This window comes from Gouania willdenowi, chromosome 9 (assembly GCF_900634775.1).
Source record: "Gouania willdenowi chromosome 9, fGouWil2.1, whole genome shotgun sequence".
Lineage (NCBI taxonomy): Eukaryota > Metazoa > Chordata > Actinopteri > Blenniiformes > Gobiesocidae > Gouania > Gouania willdenowi.
In genome coordinates, this window is record NC_041052.1 from 25,894,042 (window position 1) to 25,909,091 (window position 15,050).

Genomic DNA, 15,050 nt, shown 5'->3' on the forward strand with positions numbered 1-15,050 from the left:
GTTATTGTGCTGCTCGTGATTAATAATAGGGTCTTTGTGGCTCCACTGACCCATTATTGTTTTTCTTGTAAAACTATTGATAAAAAATAAATGGTTTATATCGCCTATTGCCATTTTGAGGAAAAATATAGAGATATGAGTATTGGGTCCATATTACCCAGGCCTAATGTAACCAAAGCAGTAACGTTTTATCTTTAAGGATATTATTGTCTAAACTGTGTGAAATGAGGCATTCAAACACTGCTTAAAAGTAGGATTTTATTAATATGAGTGCGTTTCCTCAATAACAATTAGAAATCACTAGACTGATATGCCGCCTTGTTATGTAGCAAGTGTTGCTAATGCTAATGCTACACTACTTTAGTTAAACAAAGTAAAAAGACTGTGTGTGACTATAAGAACATGTCAGCCCTTTTGTTTGATGTTAATTGTACTTGGAACCAGTTAGATAAATTGCTTACATAAAAAATATATGAAAATTACCTTGTCTTAAATGATCCTTTATTCCATTTTTCCATTTAGGAAAAATCGTGATTTTATTTTATTTTTATTTTATTTTTTGCACTTGTAGGTTACATCAGCATGAATACATAGTAAATGAAACAAATGCCTTGTCTAATCTAATGTTCATTTGAACTGTTCTTATGATTATTTTTGTATTTAATAGTGTCTTTCTATGGACATTGAGTCTGCTGCTAAGACATTCATTCAATCAAAAATCACTTCATGTTTTAATGTTTTTTACATGATTTGCTTTTTAATGACCTCCTTTCTGTTGCAGACAAGGAGAGCTGAGGTAAAGGTAGCACAGCCTTGGGCCTCAGTTTTTTAAGTGGGAGCCCCCTGCCTCTGTCATCAAGGCATCAAAATCTGAGACAAATAACTACAACATGAGACTTGTCCCCAGCTAAATGATGGAGAGTTGGTTGAAATGAAATATTGACAAATAAATGTATTTTGTATAAATTCTGGCTAGTTTTCATTTCTAATTTCTGGTTGATTAAAACTAGCGTTAGGAGGCCACTCTTGTCCATTTCTGAAACTTGGCAGCCCTGTAACTAATATGGTCCATATATGGCTTTCTAGTTTATCTAGTGGACATCTTGGCTCCAACTAGATAACATGTGGGGATTTTTTTCTCTCTACTAGTTTACTAGTACACGTTTTGGTGTTTTATAGTAAACTAGTGCAGTCAAAAACCTCAGTAACACAGGAAACTGAGCTCTGCTATCAAAGATATCTAATATGTCTTCTATCGGCTTTCCATAATACTCTGCCCGTAGGCAGTGTTGGGGGGTAACACCAAAGTCGGTATTGCGGCCGCTTTGTACGCGGTCTCAGGTTTCACCCAAACTGAATTAATCAATGTGCATCATTTTCTCTCTGCCGGAAGATGTGGACACCGGTAGAGTGCGAAAAAGTCAGAAAATGTCAAAAGTGTGGGAATATTTTATGCATTTATTTTTCTTTAAGCGGAGTCAGAGCCTCCACAAAAAGCCTGTATTATGAGTTAATAGTGATGAGGCATAAGTAACAAGAGGGCAAATGCGTTAAAATCTCACTCACATAACTCTTCACCTCTCACGCACGCGTAGCGCTACAAAAAGACACACGTACGTAGACACACACACATCTCAAAACACGCCATCAATACACATAAGGTATTTATAAAAAAATATACTAAATGAGTAAAATAAAACAAAAAACTAAACAATAATTATACAAAAAGTACACAAAACGACAACAGAAACGCACAAAAATATACAAAATGACTCCAGAAACACACAAAATGACCACAAAAACCGACAGAAAACTGCACATATACACAAAATGACTAAAAACACACAAAGACTCCAAAAACATACATTACAGAAAAATACACCAAATGAAAACAAAAATATGACAATTTGTCAAAAAAACACAAAACTAAAATGCACAAAGCTACACCAAAAAAGATACAAAAAGACACAAAATGACTCCAGAATCACACTAAAATGGCAACAAAAAACAATAGTTATACAAAAAATGCACAAAAAGGCAACAGAAAGATACAAAAATACACACAATGATTCAACAAAACATTACAGAAAAATACACCAAATGAAAAAAAACTACGAACTAAACAATATTTATTCAAAAATGCTAAATAGATGCTAAATATGGACAATGCTGCATTCATTAGCATATAGATTTACTTCTGAGTGACTTTATTGAATTTGTTGTACAATGTTTGTTTGTTTTTTTGTCCCCCACATCACAGCAGCGTATGGACAGTTTTGTCCAGACAGGTCCCTCATGCACCATGGAGGAAGCTGCAAGTCTTACCAGATGGGTAATAGCAGTGGCTACACTCGTTTTCCTTTTTTTTTAAACTTTTCTTTTTTTTTTGCCCTGGCATTTGTTTACTGTTAAGTTGAAGTGTTGACGTTTTGAGAAAAAATGTTGAGGAATAACTGACAAATACTTGCACATTTTAAGAGGTCTTTCATATTTCGTAACTGACTATTGATATAGTTGTTTCCAAACACAAAGTGTATTATACTCGATTACAAAAATATTCAATAGCTGCAGCACTAAAGTACATGTACTGGTGTTACGTAATCAGAATAAAAATAATGAGTAACTGTAATCTGTTACAATTGATATAGTTATTTGAATAGTTTTTTGAAAAACCAATAAATTACACAAAATTACTTTGTTTCACTGGATTTTTCCACTGTTTATATGACATCACAATGCATTTCCAAGAAGCCCCATGTAAAAAAGCAGGGATAAAAAAAACTATTTGCGTCATCAGTCATACAATATTGTCAGACGACGAGCAGCGGGAGGTAGACGTCGAATGGGAAGCAGAGCTGAGCCCCAACATCAAAAAAGGGATGCCTGCATTGAGCTGCTGTGCAATGAGAAGTAAAAGTAAACTTGCACCATCTAGAAAAACACTTTTGACTAAAAAGTTTGATGCAAACTGCCAACACAAAAGTTTAATGCTATGTTTCAACTATGGGCAGATCCCCATAAAACTGCAGCTGGACGTCAGCACACAGGCTCGGCAAGCTAACACCATCTTTGTTTAGTACCGATGAAATGATGTCAGGGCAGAGAAGATTTATCTATGGAAAAGATGAGTCAGCTAACTAAAGAGATGACAGTGTGAGGGGTGTGTGCATGTGTGTCCATCAGCGTGTGTCCCCATCAGCACGCGTGTCCACCAGCGTGTTTGAAAAGGTACAAGAGATATTGAAAGTGAGTGTATTGGAGATGTTTGTAAATCTAACGTAATCATATTTGAAAATGATTACGGGCCCTATTCTCCAGTCTGCACTTAAGCATTTTTTAAGTGTGTAACACATTTTATTCTGTTTAGAAATAGTAAATGTGAACATATTCAACCCCATACCACCCCTGTGACAGTATCAGTTTGAATAGAATCTTTCTGGGAGTCTGTTTTACTATATTATGAGTCAGTTTTTCATAAATTGTCACTGAGTCAAAACTTCTAGTGCAATATTAGGGTTGTACCAAAATATTGATACAATGATATATCGCGATATTTCGTCGTGCGGTACATTATCGATACACTTCCGTTGAATATTGATTTTTTTTTTTTCTTTTTACACAAGTTAAGTACTGAGCACAAATTCATGTTCTCAGGTTCTCAAGTTTACAAAGAACAAATTGATATTAGTATTAGCACTGAAACGCATGTGCAGTCTGCAGTGCAGGTTTAAGTTGAACTTTACACATGGTGGAAAGTATAAGTTAAAATGTGTGCCCAAGTTTTCATAGACCACCCAGTTGTTTATATTATAAAGCACTGACTGAAATGTTTATTTTTCATATGCAGTGAAATTTTCCAGTTTTCATAAAACAAGTTCATTCTGCTTGTTAAGCAACACTGATATGTGTCCATGTTTACAGAGAAGTGCATCATACTAGCACTGAAATGAGTATTTTCTGCATTCATTTTGTTTTTAATGATTTAAAGTTAATTTGCACAAGCATCATTAACAATATTTTGGTGAAGCATTATTTTGTATCCGTCTTCCCTTAAAGGCTTAAACATAACAAGGACATGTGACAAGTTGTGGTCAGTGTGTGTTAAGAAGAGTCACTGTGCTGTATACACTTTGTTTTACTTGGCTGTCATTCATGTGAAATTGATTGACAATGTTTCCTGTGAAATGGATTCAGCGCAGTCAATAAATTCTAAATTTTTTCAGTGACAGATATCGTAATGTATCGTGGATGAAATTATCGCAGAATCGTGATAATATTGTTATTGTCGGCAAAAATATTGTGATGTATCGTATCGCGAGGTAGCTGGCGCAACCCTGCCCTATGCAATATAATGTTTCACCTTCCCGGGGGGGCTACACTTATTCCAGGTTTATAAGCGTGTAAGAGGAAAAAAACTTAAGCGACTGGGAGAATGCGTGCCAGGCCAAATTTGACTGGGAACGGCATCATTGATCATAATGTTACTACTGCCCGTTGGACTGTAGTTATTGTCCAAATGTATGTTGTTTGGTGCTTTAAACTAAAGAACTTGGAAATGCTACACATTGGTTCCAGTGCTCATTAGTTTATTTTCATTGTGAGTTCCTTACGTTGATTCATCACTGAGGAAATACCTTGATGTTCAGCAGTGTTCATCTGTTAGTCTGTCTCACACTGTGCACATCTCTCAATTGTATTTCCCACTAATAACTTAATGCAGAGGATGTTTTCAGATTGTTATTAAATTCACAAAATTGTTTTAAAGGCATTGTTTTGTCCTTGTAGATTATGTTGTCTTTGAACTGAGTTGGAAAAATCTTGTGTAATAGACTAGTCGATAAGAAAACATCAGTGTAGTCGGCAGGGAAAATAGTCGGTCAACAGCATCTCAGTATGACATTATGTAGGCCATGATGTACATGTTATGTTGAATAGCCTACTAGACTTCACACATTACATTTAAAACAGATGATTATCATGAGTATATGTTAGGATTACTGTGAAGTGTAATGTTGCATCAACAATAGGACGTTGTATTTACAATAGTCCTCTTTATTCTTCCCATTGATGGCTTCATTCCTACAGTTATAAATACAATCAATATTGAAGTGATGAATTAATAAACTGTATAAAGATCACTTTGGAGAACAAAAACATGAAATGCTTAAATATATGCAAATGGCAATGATAATAATTCTTTTGTTAAGACGGCTTCAAATAAAACAGTCTCATGAACCATGTAGTGACCTCATGCTGAATATTCTCATGCACAGTTACTTACAATAAATTCAAATCACCTTACCTTCTCCCACACAGAGACAGCACAAGCCTTAAAAACAAGCTCCCTCATATCCAAACCATAGGCAAGAAATCCAAGATTACTTTTAGCATTCACAAATTATGTGAGGGCGTTGGTATGATGTTGTGAATGTCGACAGTAGTGTCTTTACAGTGTTGGAAACTGTCGTATAAGACTGCTGCAACCTGATGCTGAAGTTCAGTGTCAGTCCATGTGCTACCCAACACTGCTGATAGAATTACTGTGTATGGTCTGATCTGCCAATGATCTCCCACTCATGTTAGATGTTAGATATTATATATGTTGATACCACATGCACACACCAAGGGTGGCATATACCATAGAGATGCACTCTTACCACATAGGCCTTAACCCCCTCAGTCAGATCATCAACAACACTGGCTATGAATACTAATTCAGAAGCAAAGTAATCACATCAAGCTGTATGCTAAAAATGAGCAAGACATCAACACAATGATCCACATCACCAGGTTATACAACAAAAGCATTGTTCGGGTTGGACAAGTGTGGCCGGATGGTAGGGCTGGGCAATTTTGTCTAAAAAAAAAAATTGCTGATTTGATTTTCGATTTTTTTTTTTTTCATTGCTCTTAAAAATGACTGCAGACATCAGATATATTGTCAAAAGTGTGACTTTATTGCTGTGATTGTCCTCAAGAGTTAAAATGCATAAAATAATATCAAAATAAAAAGTAAATGAGGCTCTGTCATTTAACAATTTCAAGCTTTAACACAGGTTTAAGCAAAAGTGCTTAAATTTTCTAATTAAGAAATTAGATAACTACATATTCTACAACATATAACATTTCAATTAAAAATAATAATAAACTCTTCCCTTAGCATCTCAGCATAGTGCGAAAAAATGTAACATGCCTGTGACACACATACAGTATAACCTACTCAAAGGGTAAACAAATGTAAACAAAGAGCGGGCTGGATCACATCGGAATGTAAAAAAGTCAGAAAAAAATGTGGTGGGAAAAAAAAAACTTAATTAAAATTTGTTTATTATTATTATTATTATTATTATTATTATTATTATTATTATTATTATTATTATTATTATTATTATTATTATTATTAAACTCAAATTTGCAAAATAAAAATCATTTTTATCTACAAATTTGATTAATTGATTAGATTGAGCCAGCCCTACCCGATGGTAAACAAGAGAGACAGAATGATCAGGACTAAAGTCTGATATATGGTTCTGCGTCAAATCGATGCTGTAGCCGCATAGACGTAGACCCCCTCATCGTAACCTGAAGTTCGCCTCCCAAATATCCTGACTGCGTGTCGAGGCAATGCGGAATGTAAGGTCAACCAGTCAACTTTTTGTGGAGAGATACGAGAGTTGTTTCAATCACTTGGGGGTCACCTTGTGGCCGACAGCCACATTTTTGCCTAAGGTTCTGTCAAGGTCCAACATTGATCAGCCAATACTGCTGGCACGGTGCCACTCCACGAGGGGTGTCTCTACGTTGTGGGCAACCATGAGAGGGGTAGGAAATAGAATGAGGGTTACATATGTAACTATGAATTCTGGATGACTGCCAGAGCTTCTGGTCACTCGGAATCGACATGTTTCGCGAGAAGATTCTGAAGGAACAGTTCCTCTGATGACAATGAAAGGTATAGACCTGTAGGGTCATAGAGGCCACACGTGACTTTGTTGGTATAGCTACTAAACCTGCAATATGGTATCATTCAGTGCTTAAAGAACCGCCTCTTGAACCGTAGTTACCAACATAACCCTAGTTTTCATGTTTGTGTCCAACAATACACACATGGTTAGGTAGGTCAGTAATAATCCAGAAATACATTACATTTTAAGATGCTGTGACCGGAAGATAAACAAGGGCTTTATAACTCTCCTCTGTAACCACACACAGCCACAAACTTCTCGTGCCATGGTGGCCATTCACATTGCAATCCTTGACATAGACATACAGTTGGCCAACCTCAGCCTCACGTTGACGGCGTAAGTCCTGAAGGAGCAGCCCCGCTAAATCTTTGTTTTAGAAAGGCAGTATCAATATTTATGGACTGGGTCAGTGCAGAAATACCAGAAGCCCATTGTCAAATCAATGCAAGCTTGCTACATCTTTTAATCTCTGAAGGTCACATTCGTTTGCCTGGCAGGACGAGGAACACAAATGCACAAAACAGACACAACAATGTGGCCATCAGGAGCTTTTCCATTCAAGCCACCATAGACCTTCTATAGTGCAGCTGTCACTGAAGCATACACTTAAGTGTAAAAACAGAGTGCTCATTAACCATAAATAGATGGAGAAAAAGCCATGGCGTGTCAGAGAAGGATGTGTTTTCAGAGTTTAGCTCTGTGTAACTCATGTACATTATAGATGAGGCAAAGGAGATGGGGTGTATTCAGTGGAGCACTATCAGTTACCAGAAGGCCAATCTACATCACCTTGATCATGACCAACCTTTTATTTCAGTCTGATACATTAGGCCTCTAAGCAGGCTTCTGTGAACCCAAACACAACACCACCAACCAACACAGTCACAAACAAATGTTACTGAGGGACTGCCAGAGATATCACTGTCATCATATATATTTGTCACAAGGCTAAGTGAGTTTATAAAAGTTGGATAACCATTTTAGATCTTGTTAAAAACGAATACATTATTAAAAGGACTCACTCATCGTGCAAGGTGAGAAAGAGAGCTTGTGGCTGAGTGAAAAATTAATAGGCTCAGTGCAGTGGCTGGAGATTGAGAAACTTGGCAGAGATTTAGTGTTTAAATCCTGTATATGGGTGTGAAGTGATTTCACCTCATTGTGCCATAAATTCACACAAGCAGGTCAGAAGGCAGTGGATTCTGCAAACCTGCAATACTCTTCCCCCAGCATTTAATCTGTGATACGAGGACGTGTTTCATCCTCTATTTATGATGCAGGCCAACAAAATGATTAATAGTGGGTTGAATGTTTGTGAGGGGCCTTTGGGTTGGGGGTTGGAGTTGGGGTCGGTGACGGGTTGCCTTGGGTCCCCGGCTCCTTGGTGCTTTCTCTTGTGTGTGTGTGGGGGGTGGTGGCTGCCTCTCGGCTTGGGGTCTTAGGGGCGTCTGGAGGGCTGCTCGGCCGTGGGGGGGTTGCCTGGGCTCCCTGGCCCACGCTCTTTCTGCTAGCCTGGCTGCATCTTCGAGTCCGGGGCAGCGCTTGTGTTTGCAGTGGCAGTTCTTGCATATACATTAGTCTACGATGCACTGGCATGCCTTGGACTGTGGGATAAAACTTGTAGTGGGCTTAATCTTAGACACGTTGATCCCAAATACCTGTTTTAGGTATTACCACTCACTCCTTCCCTCTGTCCACAGACACCACCATTATACCTAAGCCTCACGCTTATCACCAGACTGGCTTGATTACACAACACAATAAGCACAATAAGCACAATATGCACAACTACAACATCACATCTCACTCTCACTTTTCAATAATCAACTCTCCCCTTTGACAGCATGTGCCGAAAAGAAAAAAAAGAAAAATTCTTCACAGCCGCGCTGTTTCTGGCTGCGCGCTATTCTCCCCCTGCACGTAAGTCAGTCTCTTGACCCCAGTTATGCACTTAGGGAGGAGCGGCCCTGAAATGTGGACGTTCCCATTCAAATCTGGCCTTCCGCAGATTCTCCCGATGACTTAAGTTCTTTTCCTTTTACGCGCCTCAGAAAATGGAATAAGTGTAGCGCCCTGAAGGTGAAACATCATATTGCACTAGAAGTTTGGACTCAGTTACAATTTAGCCACACACACTCACTCATAATATTGCAGAAGAGACATCCAGAAAGAATCTATCCAAAGTAACTCTGTCACGCTGTCATGGGGAGCAACACAAGCATGTCAAAGGATTGATCATCAGCAATTCTAATATGTTCACATTTGCCAGTTCTAGACAGGACAAAATGTGTTACATTTCATTATATTTTACCTGTGCCGTCCACTCTGATCAGCTGTGTGCCGCGGTATGCGCGTCACCTGCTAAAGCTCGTTACAATCAGTACGTCAGACTGATGCTCAACTATTTTAACACTGTGTACAACGTAAAGCCACAAGGATTTATAAAAAGTGAAACGATGATGATGATGACGACGACGACGACGACATGGGCTGCATTCACGCTGCAGGCAAATGTGACCCAAATCCGATTTTTGGGGGGTTAAATTACCAGATCTTTTAAAAGCAGTGTGAATACTCAAATCCCACCCACATCTGATTTTTTTCAAATCAAATTCAGACCACTTTCATATGTGGTCCTGAATCAGATACAGATCGGATCTTTTTTAATGTGAACTCAGTGTGAACGGTCAAGGCGGATTTAATGCGCATTTGATACGTTGACATCACTTTATAGCAACCGCTGTAGCAGTGAATGCTGCGCTGCAAAAAAAAAAAAAAAAGCTGCACGCTGTCCTCTGCTCACCATGGACCAGAGAGGGACAGGGATAGAATTGAGACAGGCTTGAAACATCCAATGTTGATTCAATCCTTTTTTCTGCAAAAGAAGATAGATTATCCTTATATTTGATATGTGGATTATGTAAATAGATGCACTGTCTCTTGCGCGCACTGCGCACCTGTCTGTTTGCACTTGTTACCCCTTGTGCTGATCTATTCTGTTGACATTAACAGTTGTCTGTTAATAAAAGCAGGCTTACCTCTAAAACAAGCGTAAATATGTCATTTGTATGAGGAAAAACATACAAATACCTAATGTCTGTTGGACCTGTCGGTTTGCTCCGTCGGGTCAAAGCTTGAAGGTTCATATCATAAGCGGTCCGTGTTTAAAAGCAAATCGACACCATAAAAAGCCAAAACAAAATATTTGTCTCTCTTTCTTTTTCCGTGTTCCATCTTCCACCTGCTCATTCATTCTCTGGCTCCACTGCACAAAAAACACGACAATGCGCATGTGGTTCAGTTCGGAGCTGCAAACTGTTCACACTGGAATCTGATGAAGGTCACATTTTGAATGATAATGTGAACGGACAAACAAAAAATTGGATCTAAGCAAAAAACTGGAATTAAGCATTAAAGCTGCACTACCTGATTCTTGAACCATGACAGAGGGGCATGGCTCCATGTTTCGTGATTCATAATGACATGCAGGTGCGTAAGTCCAAACCGGAGAATAGGGCCCTATATACAGTGCTGCATTGGTATGTTTGTGCATTTTCTGTCCTTTGCTGGGTGCATCCTGGCACCAGGCACCCTGTGAGCTCAGTCATGCTGCAGATCCTGCCAGCTCAGTGTGAACCTGTTTTAGCAGAATGGCTGCCGGCCTGGTTCCAACAGCAACATGAGCCAACAGTTGACATTCGAGCCTCATATCTGAAAATATAACATACCAACATATTTTCTAAATGTAAAAAAAATTGTGTTTTACATTAATGATTACACTCTGAAGTACGTTTTCATCCTCCATCCATTACTTGTTAAAACAAGGGTGGCAAGGCTTTGGAGCCCATCTGGGAAACATACTTTTCCTCAAGCACTTGATTAGAAAACCAGGTGGAACAAGCAAACTCAGAAACGCTTAGGCCTAGTTTTTGATGCACAACTTTCCAGCTGAGAGAGTGCCTTAAAACTCCACTCCAGATGAAATGTATCCATTAGGTTAAAACTGTTCTTAAACCATTTTTTATCTAAGGTTAGTAGTTTAATGTACTTCCTCACTGAATGATCATTCCTTGATTAAATCCTACAAACCTGTCCTTATATGTACACATCATATATTTTGCCACCTACTGATATGGCTCTGCCTACATTTAAAGGTCATCGTGCTAATCTATAAATAAAGTAAAGTGTGCAAAAGCACATCATTGGGATGACTCATTTGACGCTTACAAAGTATAGCTGATGATCCTTCACTGAAAAGTAGTTGACAGTGTTTGGTATTGGTCACCAAAAAGGACCAAACCTATAGCTTCAAGTGAGAGAGGTATTTGAATTAGATATACAGCTGTCACCTGGACACTATGATGAGTTAATACTAATAGATAACAATAAAAACAAGGAAATCCAGCATTTTTTGGTGAATCTGAAATGTGTAAATGTGTGAGTGACTGCGTGTCACTGTGTGTTAGTCATGTGATGGACAGGTGACATCCTCAGTGAGCACCTAGACCACCCTAGTCTCCTTGTGCCAACTCAAATAGCTTCAAGATCCCTGAAGTTCTTCCAAATATAAATGTGTGTGAAGTCTCCTTAACTTAAATGTTTACCTAATATTAGTCATATCAGCCTGTCATTGCCCGATCCAGTTAGATCTCAGAAGCTAAACAGGTCTGGGCCTGGTTAGTAGTTGGATGGGAGACCACTGAGAATTCCAGGTGCCACAGTGGGGTGGCAGTCACCCCAGTGGTATCTGTCATTGTGTCCTTGGGCAAGGCACTTCACCCACATTGCCTAGTATGAATGTAGTGTGTGAGTGAGTGTTGGTGGTGGTCCGAGGGGCCGATGGCGCACTATGGCAGCCTCGCCTCGGTCTGCCCCAGGGCAGCTGTGGCTACAAAAGTAGTTTACCACCACTAAGTGTGGAGTGAAAAAATAATCCCTTAATTCTGTAAAGCAACTATGGTAAGGTGCTATATAAAATGATTGTTATTATATTAGTGCCTCATGGGATGGGAACAAGCCCATAAATATTCTCCTTGAAAAAAACCTCGACAGATGTCTGTATTATGACAATCAGAAAAAGAAGGACAAGCGTCACAGCCTATACATCATTTGTTTTTTAGTCAAATTTTAGTGGCTCAGTAATGTTTCAAGAGGTTCTAGTTTGTTGCTTCTTGTTCCTCAATCAGGTGCATAACCTGATTTATTTTCTTCCTTTACTTTAGATGTCAGTCCATTTCTGAAATATTTTATAATAATTATTATTATAGGAGTGATAACTTATTTAACAATAATGTCAAATTTTCAAATGTTCTTTATTGTCCAATTAGACAATTTTGATCTGTAATATATGTAAAGTAAAGATTACAATAGGAGGGTAAACATCTGCAAGTTTCTTTAGTCATCTCCTGAAAAGCCAGGATGAAGAAAAAAAGCAGTGGAAGATGTGGAAGTGATCTTTTTTCTGGTTTCAGACATCAATTATTTCAGGTCTCATTTATACAGTCAAACAGGCCTTAAAGGCTATTTTTGGTTAAAGTTTGGATGTTTATCATTGACATTAAAATGTAGTCATGGTAATTTTTTAAAAGTAGGCACTTGTCATTAACTGGATACTTGTTTTATTTTGCTCTACATTGAAAAATTTCCTGATCTTTTGAGTCATGAGTCATGTTTCGAAAACCATTTGCTTGTATTATGAATTACAAATAAAAATTAAAACAGTGATGGATGTAATTTAAACACAGCAATATAGAAAGAACATTTAGAAAGGCTGCAATGGTCTATGAATGTTGACATGCTCCTAAATGTGTCAAATATCATTTGATTTTTAATTGAAGACGAAATATTTAATAAGTGCAAATTTGTATGCATATAAGCAAAGAAATTAACATCATGTCTACTCTTATTGCATTGCTATGTTGCAATGCAAACATAATTTTTATGGCTGGGAAAATTAGCGCTTTAACGATTAGCATACATTTTTCCATATTAACGTGTTAAAATTAAGGCTGTTGCTATTGGTCGGGACCCGGCACTTCTTGTCCGCACTTCTTATACTTAACCCAGCAAAAACCCAATTTTTTTCATATATGTATTTCTAAAAGTGGAATTTCCTGTGTTAAATATGTTGAAATGAAAAAAAATAAATAAATATATCAGAAGTGGGATTCAAACTCACATCAATGGAAGGAAACATCCTTAAATCTAGCGCCTTAAACCACTCGGCTATCCAAACAAGGTGTAAATATGGGCACGGTATGCTTATGTAGAAAAGGTCCGACAGTGACGGAACTGCGCATGCGAACAGGAAGTGCCGGAGCAATAGTCAGATTTGTCTGACTTCCGGGTCCAGAACTATAGACACTCCTTCCCTAGGCGCAGTATAATGATGAACTCCATACAGGGCAGAAGAAGAAAACACACTTCCGTTTCCTGGAACTAATGCTACTACAGCCTGAGCTAGCAATGGAACAATGAAAACACACGCTTCTTAGTGGAGAGTTTCGCTTTAAAGTATTGCCAGAATGGGATGTGGACAAGATAAAAGTTATACGTGTACCATCTACAAGCAAAGCATCAGGGTTCAGCGGCGGTGGCATCAGGCAGACCCAATGGACTACGACAAACAACTCTGGAGGAGAGGTTTGATGCAAGATGGGGGCGCTTTCCAAACAGATTAAGGACAAGTTAACTGATACATTTGCTTGTTGGATAGCTACAAATTGCCGCCCTACAACGACTGTTGAAGATGTGGGATTGCGTGAGGTACCTCAAACTGCAATGGGGGACACCGCGTATAAACTGCCTGCCAGAAAAATGATTCTTTCCAAAATTGACACGCAAAACTTGAAATATTGCAAAAAGCACCTCATGTCGCCCTAACAAAAGATCACTGGACTTCACGTGGAAAAGAGAACTATTTGGGGGTTACAGCTCACTTTGTCAACAATGAATGGTGTCTGCAATCGTTTGCTTTAACAGTGAGCAAATCTAATGAGCGCCACTATGCCTGCCTGCAGCACTTTGAAACTATTACACGAGAATGGAATATTGACAAAAAGATCTCAACTTTTGGAACAGACAGTGCACGCAATATGACAGCAGCTGTGAGACAGCTTTCCTATGAACATCTGCCGTGCAATGCACACACTATACAGCGATCACTCAATGTCGCACTGCCCGATAGCGGCTTTGACACAGTTTTGGCCAAATGCCGAAAAATAGTTGGTCACTTTAAGCACAGTCCATCCAATACTCGAGAGCAGAATGAACAAGTGGCACTTAATGAAAAAGAAGAATCCCTCATTGAATACGTGCCTACTTGGTGGCAAAATAAGGCCCCGATAGCTGCAACACTGTCAGAGCAAAACAGCAAAATCTCCATGCTTACTGAAGCTGAGCTTGCAAAGCTGAAAAAGTTGGCAGAGCTTCTTAAACCATGCAGTTGAATATTCTATTTATTCATTTTTTTAGGATTTAGATTTATTGGTTTAGTTAAGTTATTGCTTATTTAAATGCATTTATGAACCATTTATGTGCCTTAGACCAGTGATATTTGTGTGTTCTTCAGGTGGTACTGAAGGCCCTCTGGAATTATATGCTTTATTTATTTTAATTAGAGAAGATTTCATTTATACTTTTGTAATACATTTATGGTTTAGGCATGATATACACTCAGTTCAGACACAATTTACTCACATTTAGGTCATATTTAGAGCCCTTTTAGTCTCAATTTGATCTTGATGTATTTTTAGTGCACTAGTGCGCTAATGAATTAACCCATTATCCCTCTTTTTACAGATATTTCATGGAAATACTGGGTGGAGAGCACTACATCTCCTGCTCAGCTGTGCTGCCTCCCACCTCTTCAGAGTCATGGACCCTTCAGACAATGATCCGGTGGACATAGTTCGGCTACAAAAGGTATTTTCTGAGGACATGTCTCAACAAAAACAAAATGCCAAAATGTCTCTCTTGGGTCAAGATGGCAGCTGCTCTTGATTCGAGATTCAAAAAATGCCCGCCCAAATCTGAGCAAGGTGAAGTGTGGAGTTCTATATCAGAGCTACTAAAAGAGGAAGAAAT

General features: G+C 38.5%; 1 protein-coding gene across 19 annotated transcripts in view; it reads right to left on the reverse strand.

Moving 5' to 3' along the window:
• rimbp2b (RIMS binding protein 2b) overlaps positions 1 to 15,050 on the reverse strand; it is a 159,827-nt gene that overhangs the window by 108,004 nt on the left and 36,773 nt on the right. For 18 of the 19 annotated variants that reach the window (XR_003674758.1, XM_028456720.1, XM_028456722.1 and 15 more), the window contains exon 1: positions 5,303 to 5,427. The exons of the other annotated variant lie outside the window; for it this stretch is intronic. Coding sequence is in view for 17 of the 18 variants with exons in the window: in XM_028456720.1 (XP_028312521.1) it covers positions 5,303 to 5,350 (48 nt within the window). In the remaining variant the exon portion in view is untranslated. Of the gene's footprint in view, positions 1 to 5,302; positions 5,428 to 15,050 lie in introns of those variants that run through there. 19 annotated transcript variants of the gene reach the window in all.